General features: G+C 41.5%; 1 protein-coding gene across 3 annotated transcripts in view; it reads right to left on the bottom strand.

The window, feature by feature from the left end:
- MYB (MYB proto-oncogene, transcription factor) overlaps positions 1–18775 on the bottom strand; it is a 38172-nt gene extending 19397 nt beyond the window's left edge. Inside the window, exons 1-11 of one of the 3 annotated variants that reach the window (XM_028847136.2) lie at positions 18230–18459; positions 13798–13915; positions 11960–12031; positions 9919–10011; positions 9454–9674; positions 7227–7461; positions 5563–5643; positions 5022–5126; positions 3480–3734; positions 2167–2529; positions 444–586 (exon numbers count right to left, since the gene is read on the bottom strand). In XM_028847136.2, coding sequence (XP_028702969.1) covers positions 444–586; positions 2167–2529; positions 3480–3734; positions 5022–5126; positions 5563–5643; positions 7227–7461; positions 9454–9674; positions 9919–10011; positions 11960–12031; positions 13798–13915; positions 18230–18252 — 1709 coding nt within the window. In that variant the 5' untranslated portion in view covers positions 18253–18459. Of the gene's footprint in view, positions 1–443; positions 587–2166; positions 2530–3479; positions 3735–5021; positions 5127–5562; positions 5644–7226; positions 7462–9453; positions 9675–9918; positions 10012–11959; positions 12032–13797; positions 13916–16488; positions 16625–18229 lie in introns of those variants that run through there. The other 2 variants (XM_028847137.2, XM_077999437.1) reach the window with 2 other exon arrangements.
- Between the last annotated feature and the right edge of the window lie 1278 nt (positions 18776–20053).

The raw sequence follows: 20053 nt of genomic DNA, 5'->3' as shown, positions 1-20053 counted from the left end.
ATTAAAAAATACAAACTAAAAATAAATAAATAATAAACAAATAAAATTAAATAAAAATACAAACTAGGTAAGAAATCATACTCATTCTTATTCTGAAACTTATAATTAGAGAGGAAAGGAGGTTGAAAATCTGGCTTTCATAAGAAGGCCTTATGGAGGGAACAAACAAACTGAATGGATAAGTTTTATGAAAACTACTTGTGCATAGATAGGAAATTTTGGAGTAAGTTACAAAGGTAATTTAGTTTATCTTCCCATCTACCAGTAGGTAGTTGAAATATGCCCAGGACAGATATAGTCAACGTGAGAATAGACATAATTATATATAAGTGGTCAGTAAAATTATGCACATACAAGTGGATCAGACATCTGGGGACTATATTCCATTAACTAAATATAAGTAAATAAGATAAATAATTTTATTTCCTGAACCAAAGACTTACACAGTATTTTCCTTTTGAGTTTTCACAGTCTGGTCTCTATGAAATGGTGTTGTAACAGTCAATTTGTGACCAATGAGAGGGGTGGAAGTTAAAGAAGGCATTTCCGAGTCTGAGTTTTCATGGTTACTGGAAGTGTTTAAGAACTAAACATGGAGAAAAAGAAAAAAATTACTTAGATTAGATGGCAATGCTTTAAATTTAAAAATCACAATTTAAAAATCACACCTAGATAACAAGAATGTTTTACTGACCCACTATATTAAATAATAAAGATGCTAACAAGCATGTCATGTTGACTAGGGTATTGTTTTATTTCAACTGAGCACCCAAGATTTGGGTGTGGTTTCCAAGAAATAAAATTTAGGGTCAATGCTGAAAAACTTGCAAAACTGTGAGAAAATATTCTCAATAAATGATGCTTATCATTAAAGATAATGAGATGTGTTCTTTCTTAACATTTAAAAGGCTTTAGTGATTTGGGGGAAAATAATAGTTAATAATTAATAGGTTCCTTTCATACTTTGTTTTTTCTCTTTAATAATATATGAACCAAAATTAGTATTACAAAAGGTTTACATTATGTGGGAAATTCTTGAATAATAAACTGTGTCTCTCAGAACACTAAAGTTCTGGGAAAAAACTAGGTGTTCCATAAAGAATTCCAAGGTAAAATAAATTTGGGAAACACAACATATTGTAATCTTCTCCTGGAAATTCACAAGGCACAACGGCATATTAATAACTCTGAGAAGGCCTGCAGTTAAAAAAAAAGTTTTTAAAGAAATGGGGTCTTGCTACATTCCCCAGACTGAACTTGAACTCCTGGGATCAAGCGATCCTCTCACCTTAGCTTCCCCAGTAGCTAGGACTACAGGCCCATGCCACTATGCCCAGCTAAGAAACCTACTTTTAACTTTTTGTTTGATTCAGTGTTTCCCAAATGTATATACCTATATCATACCTAAATCTGTTCTTAAAACAAATTCAACAGATACAACTGGAAAAATGTTTTAAAGTACCAAATTACCTACTAAATTTAATTATTTAAATAATTTAGGAACACAAATCTCTGATAAGCATTGTAATTTTCATGCCTTAGAAAAAGCTGTACGAAATAAAAATATTCGTTGGCAAAAACTGCACTAGTAAAATAGCATGGCACAACTCAAAAGAGCCAATGTTGAGAAACTGAAATTAAAAATATGTTCTTTTCCTTAAGCATTTGTTTCTCCTCTTCTTCCCAAACTCTTCCACTTAAAGATGAATTGGAACCTTTAAATTTTCTAGTTGCACCCCAAATGTTATATAAACACAATTTGGTTCCCTCCTCCCCTGGGTCAGTGAATCGCATAAAAATAAATGAACAACGAGGCAGAAATGATGTTAACAATTTTAAAGGGAGGGATCAGATGGGAGAAAAAAAAAAGGGACAGAAATGTTAAACTCTAGTGTTGAAGGAAATAAAAGTACGTTTCATGCAACTATCTTTCAAAACCACCCAAAAAGTAAAAGAGAGAGAATGATGCCAAAATCAACAGTTAGCCTGCAGACAGCCTAAACTTTGGAAGGCAGTATAACTTAGCAACAGCTAGATTCAACTACGGAATGAAATCAGCGAAGGCAGCAGTAATTAGTCATTTGTTCCGAAGTATTAGTTTCTAGATTATTAAGGCTCAGGTGTCTGTTGAAAATGAGTAACAGCTGTGCAGAAGTTGTGTTCTACCTGCGAGGGAGAGAAGGGTAGGCTTTTGACAGGGGAACGCTTGGGAGTTGAACTGCTGACGTCAGCAAATATGAAGGAGCTAGAGTCTCCAGTGGCTAAGGGGCTGGCCTGGCCCCGTTTTTTTCGAAGGATGACCAGCGGAATTGTGCTGTGCCTTGCAGGAGGTAAGACCTTGGGTGGGTCAAGTGAACTCTCACTCAACATACGTTTGTTCACCCTTGGGCTAGGTTCTCCTGCAGGTCTAGTCCCATTGCCCTCTCTTTGCTGAAGATGTAGGGCTTTGCCTGTGTGATGTTGGCTAGGTGAAAAATCTGCTTCTTCAAAGAATTCAAAACTGCTGAGATCACACCATGATGAAGAATCCTGAAACAATGTGGGAGGCACAGAACTTTGAGACAGTGTGTGCCATCATCACCTGAAACACAGCACTGAGAGAGAGATGCTCAACGCAAAGCAAACACTGGGCCCATTGGTTTGGCTTCTTGAGCAACAGCTTCAAGATGAGCAGTTGCTCTGTTATACTGCAGTAGAGCGGGGTCTAGCGGGCTGCCTCGAGGCTGGCCCTCTGACGTGCTGTAAGGACCTCCCGACACTCTACATCTGCATGCAATGGAAAGCAAAATGAAGACCTTTTCTAGACGGCATATTATGGCAATGGTCATCTCCTATCCAATGAGTGCAATAAATGCTTTTTAACCAACTGGGAAAGGAACCAAGTGTTTGCTGAGGAGGTGCTGAATACAAATTTGTTTCACTAAAGATGATTCATCTCAGTGAAGCAATAGGACCAGTAATCAATAATCAGCATTTTGTGGAAAGAGCCAGGTATGACCAAGGAGCTGATTATCACTTCAAATACACTAAAAGATGGCTTTCAGCTCTGAGTAAGCAAACCCTTAATGTGCCATTCAAAAGCAAGATAAAATTCTAGAGAAGCACCATGAAGCAAAGAAAAAAAAAAAAGTTAAAAGTAACTCAAACACCATTCCATTCCCATAATCCAAGCTCTGCTTTGTAAGTCATCAATTTGACTATTTTTAAAAATATGACTTTTGAAGGAAAAGTGTGAAAATGTGAAAAAAACTCTTCCTTCAAAAGTCCTGTTTTGTAAGTATTGATAAATACTTTTGTCTCGGTAGGCTATGAAATCAGATCTTTGAAAAAACATACGAATGAAGATGAAAATCATACTTCTACCTTTACATTAATACATGCTAACAACATCTTGGCTATAGAAAATGGCAATGATTTAAGAAATGGGTTTTCTAATTGATCTTCCAGAATCGTTAACTTCCCTTCACAATTCTACTTACAGAATCTATAAATTGGAGTGTTTCTGCAAATTCTAAGAGGTTCTTAACATTATCCAGAATGGTGCCCTGGTGGACGATCATGCACCTTGCTGGCGAGGCGCTTTCTTCAGGTAGGGAGCCAGGATCCGCTGGCAGAGATGGAGTGGAGTGGTGTTCTCCCAAACAGGAAACAGGTGCAGTGTCTCCATGAGGTCTGGTGTGGTCGGCAATGGTGGTGCTGTGCCACCCGGGGTAGCTGCATGTGTGGTTCTGTGTCTAAGGAAGGGGGAAGGGTGTAGAAATAAAGAGAGGAGAGAAGAAAGGGAGAAGGAACTTAGCAATGAAGTTGCACAAGGTATCAGATGCTGTTGGAGGAAAGATAAGAGTAGTTGCATCATCCCAAACTTACGCCTATGAAACAGTTGTCAAGATGTTTCCTTTTATCAATGCAAGACCCTGTTTTTAATAGTGCTAGAGGTTGTACCTACTATATGATTACCTTGCTATAATTTTGTAAAAATGTCAAATCATAGGTCTATATTTCAAAGTATAATTCTCGTATTGTTTTAAAATTCCACTTTAATATAATTTGCCAAGGTCCATAAATGCTTGCTGTGAGTGAAGAACTGAAGAACTGTCCTATTTGCATTCTAACCACAAAAAAGCTAGAGGACTCAGGAGGCAGAGTTGCTTTGATCTACACATATTCTTGTTGCTTCTATCCCTTTCTAATGCTACAGATTGCATTGATGCAGTGAAGCACTGCCAAATCAACGTGGTTAGGAAAGCAGAAGAGCAAATTAACAGAAGTCTCCTTACAGTATGACCACACAACAGGAGAAATTGCAAAACATTAACTAAAGTTAAAAAGTGGTAGAACTAGCATGTGCACATAATCATCTTATTATTTAACAAAAATAAATTTACCCCTAGGAACACCTACTGGGCATCACTTCTCTTTTATTGTCTTTGTTGGTTAACTATATATGTTACAAAGCACAAGGAGCCATCCCAGTTGGCTGTCCAGTCGCTAAAGATGTCAGAATTCAGTAATGGCCCACATCACTTTCACACGTGCAAATAAAAGAGAGCAGCTAATGTTATTTATGAAGAGGTTTTATATATAACCTTTTACATGTATATACTGAACCTGCATCAAATCATATCTGAAATTATAAAATATGAAAATATAGGTTAACAAAATAATAGAAAAAAACCAAAATGGTACCATATACATAGCTCTGTAGAAAATGCAGATTTTCATTCATTTTATCTTTGCTAGTCTTTAAACTGATTATAGTCCTTCTGAAGAAAAAAAAAATTGATGATAACAATCATAAGTGGATATTGCATTTTTATTGCAATTACAAAAAGACGGCTTCCAATTTAATCAGCATATATTCTGATACAAACTACATTTTACTACAAGCAACTTCTTGTGTTGAGACATTCTGAAAGGATATATAGAGCCTTGGTAAGTGTAATATTTAGAAGAGAAGAGTGCTTAGGTAAACTGAGGCAAAGCTGCTATCCCCTCATTCAAGCACATGACGACAGTCTTACTGGTAGCGCCTGCTGTCCTTTTAGCTCATTCTCAGTTGACATTAGGAGCAATTCTAATTCCTTTATTCGCTTTTCCTTCTCAGGGTCTTCATCATTATAGTGTCTCTGAAATTACAAGGTAAGGGAAATAAAGACAAAGGTCTGACTGGAAGCTGCAAATACAATAGGTGTAGCCAATATGGTCATGAGGTACCACACAGGCCAAAGAGCCTCACTGCGAAAACAACACCAACCAAATTGGCTCCTACAGAAGTCTCTGTCAATGTTATTTCAGACTTAAGGGAGTGATGTGAAATCTCAGACAAGAGTAGATGCTGACTGATGAGTTATTTCATCTTGCAACATCAAAGAATCAGAAAACTCTAGAGCAAACTCATTCTAGAAGACAAGATGAATAGATTGCTGGCCAAGACTCTGCTCTCCTCTCCATGTTCCTTTTCCTTTTTACTTCAGTTGCTCAGGTGAAAATACGTGTTTAGATGAAAGAAATAAGGATTTCTTAAAAGTGGTGCTTTGAACAGTGAATGATCAATGATCTTACCTGAATGGCGGCGGCAGCTGGCTGAGGGACATTGACTATATTTACATGTAACGCTACAGGGTATGGAACATGACTGGAGACCTAGATGGAAAAGACAAAACAAAGGCCACGTCATTCAGGCTACATATGCTAAGGTTTTGTTCTGGGACTGAGAGAAAAAAACACTTTACTGATAAAATACACTGAACAATTTTAAAAAACCTTTTAATGTGAAATTTAGCCAGGCCTTTGAAATGGCTAAACAGCTAAAGGAACATAGTGAAAAAAATGTAAAGTCCTCATCAATCCTTGGGAAGTGCTGACAAGCACTTTAAATTTTGGGATGTGTTCCTTAATTACAGAAAAACACAATGAAAAAACAACAAAAAATATATTCTAAAATACATTAATGAATGTTTGAAAATTGTTTCTATGGGAAAAACTGATGGTACCAGCTGTTGGTAAATAAAAATATTTTTCTTGCCGGGCGCGGTGGCTCACGCCTGTAATCCCAGCACTTTGGGAGGCCGAGGCAGGCGGATCATGAGGTCAGGAGATCGAGACCATCCTGGCTAACACGGTGAAACCCATCTCTACTAAAAATACAAAAAATTAGCTGGGCGTGGTGGTGGGTGCCTGTAGTCCCAGCTATTCGGAGGCTGAGGCAGGAGAATGGCGTGAACCCGGGAAGCGGAGCTTGCAGTGAGCCGAGATGGTGCCACTGCACTCCAGCCTGGGCGACAAAGCGAGACTTCGTCTCAAAAAATATATATATATATTTTTTTTTTTCTTGGAATAATTTTGAGTTTTAATAAAAAGCACAGGACTTATGACAATTTATTCTTCTGAGACCTTTCTGTAAAGTTTGTAGTCAAATCCACGAACAGAGAAGAATAAAAACTATTTAAGAACATGCTTTGCATATAATTTGCATATGAGCTCTCTATTCTTGGGTACGTTTCATCATTTATTATTGTTGGTCTTAAGATTAAAGTTTCTCGATTTTTTTTTCCCTCTCTTCTTATTTTTCCACCTATTATGGATTATCCCTTTCCCTAAATATAAATACTAGAAATAAGGAAGGGATCACACTGATCCAATGGAGACTGAAAGGAGACATCAGAAAATGAATGTCACAAAGTTCTGCTCCTGGCTCAGAGTAAGAAGGTAAACATTTACTGAGTGAATAAATTAAGACACGTCTGCCTGATCACTACCAGAATGGAACATACCATAACCACTGAATTTCAGTGTCAAACTCTCTCCTCTTTAAACATAATACTACCTTCCCTTTTCATTTTGGAAGAGAAAAACATTACATCTACAAATGCGACTCCATTCCCCTATTCTTCAATAGTACCTTAAGTAAATTTACATTCAAAAGTTGCCTTCCAATTAGATTTGAAGCAGCAAGTTAGAATCAGACAGCTCGTTTTCTAGTCAGCACTATCTCTATGAGCTGTGTCACCCTGGGCAAAGCACTTACCATCCTCGTTTCTGGAGACATAAACCAGGGGTAACAAACAATACCTACATCCTATCTACTTCAAAGGGCATAGGTGAAGACTGGCCATGATCATGCTCAGGAAAGTTCTCTGAAAAGTATACAACTGCAAAGTATGATTATCACCTGGAGCTAAACTAGCCATCTCTCTCATTAAACTAGATTCTCAGGAATGGCTTACATTTTGTGCTTCAGAAATGTGGTAATAGGAATAGTCGTTGTTAACAGTGGGCTGGCCAGTTGCAGGGAGTTGAGCTGTAGGTGGAGCCTGAGCAAAACCCATCAAATGACTGTTCTTCTGGAAGCTTGTGGCCACTGCTGGCTGGCTGGCTTTTGAAGACTCCTGCAGATAACCTTCCTGTTCGACCTTCCGACGCATTGTAGAATTCCAGTGGTTCTTGATAGCATTATCAGTTCTGCACAGAAATATATCACACAAATTTCACAAACAAAAATTTCAATTCAGATTAAAGTGAATTGACAGAAAACTGTTTCTAACAGTGACCTTTCCCTTGGGCCTAATAGTTGTTTTCTCTTTTGAATTGTTTCCTTCTTCTCCACCCACTAAGATCAGGCTTTCTCTAGTACCTAGTTAGAAATCCATAGATTTCTCTTAATTACACAATCTGGAATGCGTGTCGTTTTCTAGAAATATCAGTATCTTTTAACCATTTCATTTCCTTGGTAAAGGAGTACTTTCAATACAATAACACTTCAGGTTTATTCTGACCGGTCGCGGTACAAGACTCTAACACCATGTAAAGTTGCAGCTGCCTTGGAGAAATTACTCCTTTGAACGTGGCACAGCAGGGCCTACACACCACGATAGGGACATGGTGAAGTTTGGTGGATGATAAGATGCTGCTGATGAAGAATACCTCACTCTTTATCTCTCAAAGCACTAGCAAGAACTTTTGAGACCAAAAAACCTCCTACGCTTTGAAAGCCACCCCAACTGTTTTTCGAATCAGAGATGAGAGTGGAAAACAGGATCCCGAAGGGAAAGATCCTAACCCCCAGTATGTTTTCAAACGGCAACACATTTTTTCTAAAGTCTTTCCATTCTCAGGAAAACAGTTTCTCAATTCAAAGAAACCGTTTAAGCCTCCCTTTTTCTATTTCAATGGGGGTGGGGGAATGTATGCTAAAGAAAGAGGAAGTTCAATAGCCCTGTTAATTTTGAGAAGAATCAGCAGTGTATCCTCTCAGGCCATATGGGAGTAAAGGCCTTTTTTTTTACCAGCCTCTTGAAATGTCTAAGTTTATACTGAACCACAAGGTGCAAATGCTTTGAAGCATCACTAGAGAATACTACATAAACTTTCTCCTGGATTATGAAGCTCAAGAATAAAACTATTTTTAATGTTTTCTATCTATATCATTTTAATGCAAGATTTATCATTAAAAGTATTGCTTTCCAAAGTAACGAACTCTGTTATATACTATTTAAGTGGGAAAAATGAGACAAAAATGAGCTTCCATAGTTATCCCTCATAATGAGGTCATTTTCTTGCCTTGTTCTTTAAAAAGAAAGCATTATTACCCTGACCATTATTTAAAAACCTGGAAGTAGTATGAGAATTCAAGAAATACATTATTTCTTTAATCAACGAAGTAAAAAATTAAGCAAAGTGGTATAATGAAATGAATAATGGTGGCCAGGTATGGTGGCCCATGCCTATAATCCCAGCACTTTGGGAGTCAAAAGGATTGCTTGAGGCTAGGAGTTTGAGACCAGCCTGGGCAACACAGCAGGACCCCATCTCTACAAAAAATATTTAAAAATCAGCTCGGTGTAGTGGGGTGCACCTGTAGTCCTAGCTACTCAAGAAGCTGAGGTGGGAGGATCCCTTAAGCCCAGGAGTTCAAGGATGTATTGAGCTACAATCATGCCACTGCACTCTGTCACACATGAGTGACAGAACAAGCCTCTGTCTCTAAAAAATAATAATTAAAAAAAGAACATTAAAAGAAATGAATGATGGTTATCAGGCAAATGGTAGCTGAGTTCCTTTGAGTCACTTAATAAGCTATGTGAACTGCTAGAGAGACAAACTGTCTTCAGTTTCTTTCTATGCATTTAGAGTTTTACAGTTTACCAAGTCCTTTGACATTCATTTTACTTGATCCTAACACTGGCCCTGTATGATTCACTTTGGAAATGGGGAAATTGAGGCTGGGGAAAGTTAAATGTCTTCACCCAGGGCTTACTGTTAGGTGGATCCTGGAAGTTCTCAACCAAATAAACTCTAAGATGTCTTCAATCTCTAAAAGCTATGTAGCTGGTTTATCTAATAAAACACTTACGACTGATGAAATATAATTTACTCACCATACATTTAAAGCAGAATGTTCAATACCCACTCCCTCATTCTTCCCGATCAATATATTTTTTGACATATTATTACCGTCCAGGCAGTAGCTTTGCGATTTCTGCCCATCTGTTCCCCAGTCTCTTGTGTGCCTGGTAAATAATTCTGTCTTCCTCTTCTGTCCAGGAGGTTTTCTTAACTTCTGGATTCAAGTGGTTATGCCACCTCTCCCTACATTGTTTTCCAATTCTCCCCTTTAAGTGCTTGGCAATAACAGACCAACGTTTCGGACCGTATTTCTGTACAAGCTCTATCACCTTCAGATAAACACACAAAAATAACCTATGTTTTAAAGTTATGTAATGAGTCAGTATAATCATTCTGCAGTGTTACAAGATCTTTAGAAAATTTCCGAAATTTGCTTTCATTCACTGGAAATATGGGAATAGAGTCCTCTACTTCCTGTTTGCCCATTTTACCTGCTTCCTCAAATAGGAAAATATTCAGCATTTTGGGAATATTCTTAATTATGATTCACACACCAATGAAGAAAGAACTTACTCTCTGATCTTCTTCTTTGGTCCAAGGACCCTTGATGAGCTCAGGGTTTAGTACTTTCTGCCATCGGTGCTGGCATTGCACATCTGTTCGATTCTAGACAAACAAAGTATGCACCACCATAAAGATATGATAAGAACGTGAATTTTTTGTTGTAATAGGAATCACACATAGACCATATGCAGTGAAAATATTTAAGAACATTTTAGAGCATGTTTAGAGCCCATGTATCCCTCATTACTTACAGGCTACAGAACACGCAAGGAATACATCAAAGTTGTATCTAAAATTAGACACTCTGCCTCCTGAGGGAAACATTGCTGCCACATGATCTAAAGGACCACCATACTACACATGTGCCTGCCAACTTAACCTTAACCTCAGATACTTTTGCAGAGTATCTACATGGCCTAAGGCTTGATACAGATTCTACATTGTCAGGCTTTCAGGGAAACCACCATAAAAGACTAAAGTTTGCTTCCCATTCAAACAAGAGATGTGCTTCAATCCAGGACCATAGTGTTTATATTGCAGAAGGAATACAGATGCATAAAAGATAGGTCCTATGTTACAGGAGTCTGTAATCTTATAAGAAGGAAAAGACAAGTAGATAACTGACTATCATAGAGGCTGAATTTGATTCATCTGGAAGAAAAGACCAAAACAAAATGATACTGAAGTGAGGAGAGAAGCATCTTCTTAGGAGGAGAAATGGTTTCCTTGGGAGGAGTCTTGAAGAGCTCTTCATAAGGACTTTGAAGGATGGACATAACTTTAATTGGTGATGTAAAGGGAGAACATTCTAGGAGGTGGGAAGACCAGGAGCAAAAGCCCAGAGGAGGGAAAGCAGAAATAAATTCAAGCAAACCTGCTTACAGAGAGGAAGTAGGAAACAGAACTGGAGCTGTAAGTTGGGGCAATAGAGGGGGCCTCTGTGTGCCAGGTCAAGGCAGTTTACTTAATTTGTGAGATTCTAAGTCACTGTGGTTGGTTTTGAAAAGATAAGGTACAGCTGCATTTTAGGAAGTTCCACCTGCCAATGGTGTTTGGGATGAATGGGAAAGTAGAAAACTGGCTGGGCACGGTGGCTCACGCCTGCAATCCTAGCAGGTGGATTGGGAGGCTGAAGTGGGCAGATCACTTGAGGTCAGGAGTTTGGGACCAGCCTGACCAATATGGGAAACCTTGTCTCTACTAAAAATACAAAAATTAGCCAGGCATGGTGGTGGGCACCTGTAATCCCATCTACTCGGGAGGCTGCAGCACAAGAAGCGCTTGAACCTGGGAGGCAGAGGTTGCAGTGAGCTGAGATCACGCCACTGCACTCCAGCCTGGGTGACTGGGTGACAGGATGTTCTGTAGTCTGTAAGTAATGAGGGATAGATGGGTGACTAGACTCCATCTCAAAAAAAAAAAAAAAAAAAGAAAAGAAAAGAAAAAAAGGAAGAAAAATGGAAAACTACAAGTGGGGAAGCCAGTTAAGAAGTTATATAGTAGTCCAAATGAGAGGGCAGGAGCCCAACCTTCAGCACAGCCATGAGAATAAAAAGGACGGAACTGACTATAAAGGAATTCCAGAGTCCTTAGTAACTGCTTAGATGTAGGGGTTGGGGGAATGTGATAAAGTCAAGAAAGGTCTCCAGAATTTTAAACCCTCATGCCAAAAAGTATTGCTATTGACAAAAATAGGGAATTTAGGAAAAATTGACTTGGAGGAAACATCAAGTTTAATCATCTACCATGTAACAAACCATCAAAATACTAATTTTCCTATAAATGAAAAGATAAAACAAGAAGCAATTGTTTTTAAAACTTGATAATCTAAATTATAATAATCGATTCTACTAATCTAAATTCTAATAATCAATTTAGAAATCCCAATTATATGCATTGTAATATAAAATATAAGTTATGGGTAGGGCATTTCTCCCACTTCTTAAATGTGAGTAAATTATACACTATCTTAATAACCCCTCCTAGAATATTTTATAGAAATCTTTGGGAGAAGCTTTCCTTTCGTTATAAGAAAAAATTACTAACTTACCGGGAGATAATTGGCAATAACTTTCCAGTCATCTGTTCCATTCTGTTCCACCAGCTTCTTTAGTTTTTCATCCTAAGACATTTAAAGGTAATCCTAGGATATCAGTCGTTTACTATATAACTCTGTTCAAGTTAAAGTGAATGAGGGAACGAATCTAGAATAAAAAATCTCTCTGAAGTATCCAAATACAGCAGATATAAATGTAATACTCTGACTTGGGAGCATAGATTTATTTAGAGTCAGACCAGAGTTGGCATCCTGACTCAACTATTAATTGTGTAAAGCAGGTATACCATTTTACTTTACTGGGCCTTAGTATTGCCATCTATAAAATGGAAATTAACAGGGTTATCTGGGGATTACATAAGGCAATTTTGCAAAACATTTATCACAATGCCTGGCATATATTGAGTGTTTATTATAAATAACTGCTTTACTCTGTCGGGAAAAAATGCATTCCAGTGCTAGATTCAGTACACATTTACCTATGTAATAAATAGGATCTGGAGCAAGAAATAGAATATTTCCAGTTAGTTTAACCTTTTATAAAGAAATAAAGATCATTTTAAAAATTAAACTTGAAGGCTATATAAGAAAATTAGTTAGATTTACATAGGCCAAATGTGTTAGAACATAAAAGACATTAAACATTTCCAGCTAATCAGTTCTTTTAGTTTATATGCTGTTCGCAATCCTACCAGTTCATAAGTATCTTTATAAATGCATTCCTTCTTATGTTTCTGCAAAGGTAACATTCACACACAATGGAGGTCCCCGGTATAATACAGACACAAGAATTAGGAAACCAATGTTGACAACAGAACTTCCGTATCATAAGGATTATCCAAGTGGACAATCTTAATAGGTAAAATATTAATTTCCTATGAGCCTCTCTGGGAATCCTACCTGCCTGTTAAAAGGAGCTCTGGTTTAAATGAAGCAGAGAACAGTGAAACTGAAGAAGAGCCAACACCATTTATTGTAACATGAATCATCTAAAATTAGTTGCAAAAATGTTTGAGAACATTAGAGAAACTTTTCTCCACATATTAATAATTTTGCTTCTAAAATATTTTTCCATTCCTACAAAATCAAACTATTGATAAGCCAGCTGAAAAAGAAACAGGGGAAGCAGGTATGTCTCCAACAATTACTGGATGCTTTTAAAACATACCTTCATATAGATAGCTCTGTGAAATATATGAAGGATATTAAATGAATACACTGTAAAAAGATGAGTTCTCTGAGTGTTGTGTTTTATTCTTTTGTTTGTTTTGTTTTTGGGAGTAGCAAGTCATTCACTTATTGAGAGAATATTTATTAATATCCTACTTTGAGTCAAGTACTTGTGAATTCAGGAAACACAAAGATGAATAGACATTGAGCCCTGCCCTCAACAGACTTGCAGTTAGCTGGAGGAGGGATGTATGTCCCAGCAACAATAAAGTAGAACATGCATCCATGCATGGGATCACAGGAGGATGCATCCAATCCTGTTTGGTGAAGCCAGGGATGGCTTCACAGAAGAGGTGATATCTTCATGGGTGATGTAAAAGTAGGAAGAAGAGGCGGGACAAAAGGATGAGAACTCAACAGGCAGAAGGAAACATAGATGAAGCCTAAAATGAGAAGAAGAGGACTTTCAAGGAACTGAAAGTAGTGTGGAAATGGATAATATAATAGAGTGGGGGGCGTAGGGCACGCTGCACATGCGGGCTAGAATAAGATCTCAAAGAGGCTGCTAATGAGCTTGAGCACCTGTAGTTTAGTTGAAATTTTGTTTTTTATAAATTATACACTCTATCTATTTTCTGCGTCTTGATAAAATGATTAGTTACCTCTTCCCGGGTCCACCTTGTTTTCCCCAAGTGACGCTTTCCAGACTTGGGAAGCAGCCCATCATAGTCATGGTCACACATCTCAAAGTCCTCATCATCCTCGTCACTGCTATATATGCTGCAGGAATAAAAATGGGTAGATGTGGACTGAAACAAGAGGATTTAGACTACTACTGGATTACAAAACTTACACAAAACTCAACAATCTTTTCAAAGGTTATGAAGACAAAACTTTGAAAACTTGCACAACAAGATTGTTTGCTGCATTCTGTTGCTCTAGTATTGTAAACTGGTTCTGCTGTTACGGGTATCCACAGATACGGCCAAGGACCTGGCACCTTCCTATTGCCCTGCATGTCTGAACCTGCTGTTACTATTAGACCAGGGACAAGTTACACATTTGGCCACCTTCCAACCAGTGAAGATTTAAGTTGAAAACTTAAGGTTAAGGACAAGAAAAGGAACAAGAACCCATGTCCTTTATATAAGTGAACACTCAAAATCTTTGGCATTTGTCACATCGTTTAAATAATATTTCTCAAACATAATAAACAATTCAACTATGCTATTCCAATGGGGTTTTTGTTTTATTAAAAAAAGAAAAAAAATCAAGAAGCAATATACCCCAAAACATAATTATAGTCATCCCATAAAGTCTAGAGGATTAGGAGAATCTAAGAGGAAAGGATTTTAAAACCTAAGGAAAGATAAGAACATTGAGTGATCAAAATTTAATGTTTTGTAAATAAAATTAAACCAAATTGCTCACAACTCCAGGCCTGGTTGATCCAACTTGTGCCCATGTTTACAATACTTAGTTTCTAGAGTAAACTAAGTGAATAATTAGGCCACTTGTTAGAGTCTTACTTACTCTTGTTTTTTCTGTCTCTGACAGAACAGTGTTTGAAATATTATAAAACGTAACCTAATCCAGAAGGGATTTCCCCAGAAGAAATCCATGGATTTAAAAGAACCCATTACTATTTTCAAAAGCTTTTTCTTTTATTTAGTTAACCTAGGAAATTTGATGACTTTTGAAGATGTAACTCTATGCTTACTGTTTATTAATCACATACTGATTAGATGACAATAATTTTACAGTTTATTTTATAGTTTTTCTTATAAAAATAGGAAAAACACTATCTTAGAAACTTCACTAAAATTTGTCATAGAAATGTTGAGAAACCCATTGAACTAAGACCAATAAAAACAATGATATAAAGCCATGTCATAATGTAAATAGTTTTTAAAAAAGAAAAGTTATATTCATTACAGGTTTTGTCTTCCCAAACTAACTCACATATGCATATTACCAGCCCCCTACAAGTCAAGCTAAAGTGCTTACCAAAAATCCTGAATTGGGGGTTCTCATAATTTAAAGCTATTATTTTAAGCAACAATTTGATAGCCCAGGTTGTATGGTGACATGATGTAATCCAAATTTAAAATACCATCACCACCACCAAATAAAACTCCAGGAAATATATATTTATAATCTGTAATAATTCCCTTCATTTAGTTTTGAAACAATAGCCTAGTTCTGTTTCCACTGTCAACAGGAGGCACTAAACAACTTCTGAACAAGAATTACAAAAATATAAAACACAACATGATAAAGCAAAAAAAAAAAAAAAAAAAAAAAAAAAAAAAAAAAAAAAAAGCTATAAAGCCCAGAGGTGTAAGCCTGCATCTTTTGAAAGATTCACAGGGAACTCCTTGGAAAGCCCCCAAATGCAGTCCCTTGTGAAATGTGAGAGACACCAAGAAAACCAGAGGAATCTGAAACTGCAGTCATAGATTCAAGTCGAATTAACTTTTCAGGTTTGGCTGGATCTAGAGGTCACATTTTCAGAACTGAGGACATTTTTCAGAGCAGTCATTGAGCACCTCTCTCTCTCGGCAGCAGTTTTAACAACCCAGGAACAAGCAACCTATTCAGCCGCCCGCAGGGGGCAGCCAACGTCAGGTGAGAGCACGGGAATCAACAGGACTAGGGTTCTGGAGGCAAAGGTTCTAGTCTAGCCTCCACCTTGCTGTATGACTTGGACAAATCACTTCCTCTCTCTCAAGACTTCAGTTCCCCGCCTTTACATAAGGGCTTGCTTGGATCCTATTTCTAAGGTACTTTCCAGCGCTAATACATGACCCCCCCATGTCTTTCCGTGCCTCTTAAAAGCTAAGCACAGGAGCAAAGATGTGCAAAACCAAGGTCTTGGGGGCAAGGTGGAGAATGACTTCTGCGGGACCTGAAGGGGCCAGGACGCAGCAGGGCGAGTCCGGGGCTGCTCACGCGCCCAGTTCCTGAGTCTCCCTGCCAGGCTGGGCACCCAGGCTCGCCTTTGAACTTTGCATGCGATTTGCTTGCTCTAAGTCGTCCTAGTAGCATGATTAATTTCTTCTAAGGAACCTGAAATAACTTTTGCTTTATCTGCTCTGACGAGATCTCAGACCCAACAGTCAGAGGACTTTCAAAGGCTGATTTCAGGGTTGATGCACTCTACTCCCCACCTGCTAGACCCGGTGTGGTTACAAGAGTACAACTATGAATATTACATTCTGTCAAGGAAACAAACCGTGCAAAGAAACGAAAAAGAAAAGAGGTGCTGGGGGTTGGGAAGAGGGAGGGGAGCGGGAGGAAGTGCCTTGTGGCCGCTACTGTGATTCGGAGGGGTTCAAACTCATTTCGCTGACCTGGTTAATATAATCCCTGCCGAGTTGACGCTCGCCCTTGCAAGAAACGGCTCCGAGCCCGCAGTCGGGTTTCTCTTCCCCCTGAGGCAGGTTCAAGGCTCCCGCCCCTCCCGGCCGCCTCCCCTCTGGGCTACCTGGAGCCTCAGGGAACCTGCGCGGCCCCGCCCCGCGGGGGCGGCCGAGACCTCGGGGCGCGGAGCCTCTGCCGCGCCTCCTCCCAGCACCTCTGCCCGACTCACTCCTCCCGCTGCCAGTTTCAGGTCTCGGAAAAAAAAAAAAAAAATACAGACGACCCCAGTAGCTGTACTGTTAAGTCCTAAAGGCGAAAAGTGGAGCCCTCGAGGGCAGCACCTGCCCCGCGCCACCAGGCGCCGGGGGAGGCATAGGGAGCCCGGGGCTCCCCCAAGTCGCCCTCTAGTCCTCAGAGCCCAGTCAAGCCCCAGCGCTGCTCCCCGCCTGCTGCTGCAGGGTCTCCACCCACGCTCTTTGCAACTTCTCAGCGCCGCGCGGGGACCAGCGCCCGCAGGCTCAACAACAAACCAGTAGGAGAAAATAAAATAACCTAAGGAAAGGCGAAAGGATTTGCTTTGCCTCCACGGACTTCTCCCTAGAACTCCTTCGCGAGGGTCCGTCCGGTCACCGCGCCTCGGCCGGGGCGACCTAAGGCGGCTGAAGGAGGGCGCGAGGAGGCGCGGCGACCTCAGTCGCACCCACGTGTGCGCGCCGCGCAGGGACCTCTCGACTGGGGGCAGAGCTCGCGGGGATCGCGTCCCGGTTGCGCGGCAGCGTCCTTAGGTGCTGCCGGCCTCGGTCCCCTTGAGCCGAGTGGCGACTGCAACAGCCGCCGAGCTAGCCCCAGCACCCGCCGCTGGCAGGGAGCCCCCAGCGTGTGCTGCTGGGGAAGTCCAGAGGCCGGTGGAGGCTGGGGAGCCAGCAACTGACAGTTCGGACGAGGATTTCCCTCCTCCTCCTCCTCTCCCTCTTCCCATCTGTCCGGCCAAAAATGTGAGGGGATTGCATCCATGTTCCCAGCGAGCCTGCCTAAGTGCAGTGACATGTGCGACGCCGGCATGTGTAGGTGCGCATGCAATGTTTGCAGTGGAAATAAAAGCCTTTCACAGAATAATGGTTCGAACCTCCAAAACCAGGTCTCAAGACAATTTGCAAAAGTAGAGACCCCTTTATCCCCCTAAAATCTGCTTTTCAGCCGCCTGTCAGCTGACACTGGTCCTCGCCTCCATAAAGAATGAATGAAATTTAAATGAACTACCTGCAGCTACTAAACAATCCAGCATTTTCCCTGTATCTGCCATATGCTCTGCACTTCCAAGTCCAAACATATCTCAATGCATCCAGCAATTACGCTGCGGATCCGTCGCCGACACCCGTGGCATCAAGCCAGGCACCTGGTAGGGTCCCCGGGGCTGGAGGGCACCGCTCTGTCCCTGGCTGGAACGTGCTGCTTTCTTTTTCCCCCTAAATAAAAATGTATCCCCATGCAACTTGCAAAATGAGCCGCAGGGCGTGCTTCCCAACCTCCGGATACATTTCCCGCAAAGACTCTTCCATTCATCAGTCTCTGGAGCTGCTTCTGCTGCCGAGACAGGGGCTCCAGGTCCTCGCAGGGTCTGACAGCCCCTCAGACGATCCCGGAACGAATTCCCACCTGTTCCCAGTAGCCTGGCGCCCCGCGCGCCCCCGCGTGCCCCCGCCCTCGACCGCCCGCCGGGCTCCCCGTTACCTGTGCCGGGGTCTTCGGGCCATGGCGCGGCGGGCGCGGGGCTCCGCCAAGAGCCGCGGGGACCGCACCGGGCTGCCGCCTCCCGCTGCCCGCCGCCTGCCTGCGTCCCTCCCCGGCTGCGCAGCGGCGCTCCGCACCGCCGGGGCGAAGTTTCTCAGGAGAAAGAGGAGGAGGAGGTCACGGAGGAGGAGGAGAAGGAGGAGGAGGAAACAGGTTGATATTAAAGTGTAAACTCTGTAAACAGAGATGCCATCAAACAAAGAGCTTTGGACACTCCCCCTCCCGCCAAATCTGGCGCCCCTGCAGTGCGCACGCGCCCTGCCCGCCGCCTCCGCGGTCGCCCTGGCTGCCGCCCGCTGGGCTGCCGGGCCGGCAGGGCGGCAGCTCCCATTCGGCGCTCGCGCCGCCGGGGTGCGCCTAGCGCGCCGCGAGGCCCGGGAGGCGCGCGGGCGGGGAGCCCGGGGCCGGGGAGGGGCGGCCGGGGGCCGCGGCGGCGCCTTTTCCTGCGCAAACCCCGCTCCCGGCCGCGGCGGGGCCGACCCGCGCCAAGTCCCGCCGCCTCCCCTCCTCCCCGGCCGCCGCACCGCGGTCGCCCGGCTGCGCGTGCTCCAGGGCAGCGGGACCCGAGCTCCTCCAGCTCCCACTCACGGTCGCGGGGGCGGCAAGCGGTGGGGGGAAATTCCTGCACAGAAGATTGGATTTTCGTCAAGGTTTACAACTGTGCCCTCTGGAGACGGGGAAATTAGGAGTTGGAGGAGTAGGGGATGGGAGCATGTGTGTTCGTAGGATGTTTGGCTAGAGTTTTTTTTCCTTCTTAAATAAATAACATCTATAATTTAACTTGTTAGTGACAAAGAACGCTTCAATACAAGTGGGCGGCAGCTATCACCGCTCTCTAATGGAGCGCCCCGGCGGAGCTTTCACTCCCCTCCCGGATCCTACAGCCGCCACCGTCGTATTGTCACATGTCCTTCACTCTCTCCCCAGCCCACACCCGGGCCCCACCCACCCCGCCCCGCCCGGCCCAGGCGATGCCCACAGCACACCTCAGCTCCCCTCCCTGCACAGCGCACACGCCCTGGATTGCACACCTGCAAAAAAAAAAAAAAAAAAAAAAAAAAACTCGGGGGTCCAGAGAGCCCGCCCCTAGCAGAACTCAGGAAACCCTACGTTTGCATGCGTGGTTTTAGAAGTAAAACAGTTTGTGATTTTGGGGGTCGGTATCCCTGCTTAGTGTCATTTGAGCGCTCTATTTTACGAGATAAAATCAGCAAAGGCTTTCGTGTTGTTTAATGAGGGTCTCCAGAAGTAAAGGAAGAAGATAAGTGCTGAATTTATAAGGATTGATGATTGGGGGGATTTTAGGGGAGTTTTAGTTTTACTTCCGTTTATAGATTAGAACCATTGGGGATTTTTTTTTTTTCATTCTCTGTACACACTAATGTATTTTTCCTTTAATCTTTTAGGAGTTTGAGACTTCTGCTGACTGGGTTTGTGGGTGTCCCATGTGCCCCAGCAGTTCAAACTTAGCTCAGAAAGCATTTTTTCTTACTAAAAAAGCATGTTCTTACTAAAATGAGTCATGATTTTATTAAACGGTGAAGCATGCGAGGTTTCAAGACTATCTGGTGTTTTAGACTTTCTTTAAAATTATTATATAGTTTAAATCTTTATCAAGTGTTAGTTGCTAGTAAGGGTTTTAACATTCCTTTCCTCCTGAGAAGAAAATAACACTGAAACAAAATTACTGTGAGGTATTTCGGATCACAATTACAAAGGACAAGTCAAATTAATACTTTTAAAGCCAATATTTATTTCTAGATT

The sequence above is a fragment of the Macaca mulatta genome, chromosome 4 (assembly GCF_049350105.2).
Source record: "Macaca mulatta isolate MMU2019108-1 chromosome 4, T2T-MMU8v2.0, whole genome shotgun sequence".
Taxonomy (NCBI): domain Eukaryota; kingdom Metazoa; phylum Chordata; class Mammalia; order Primates; family Cercopithecidae; genus Macaca; species Macaca mulatta.
This window is presented reverse-complemented; position numbering and strand designations above follow the sequence as displayed.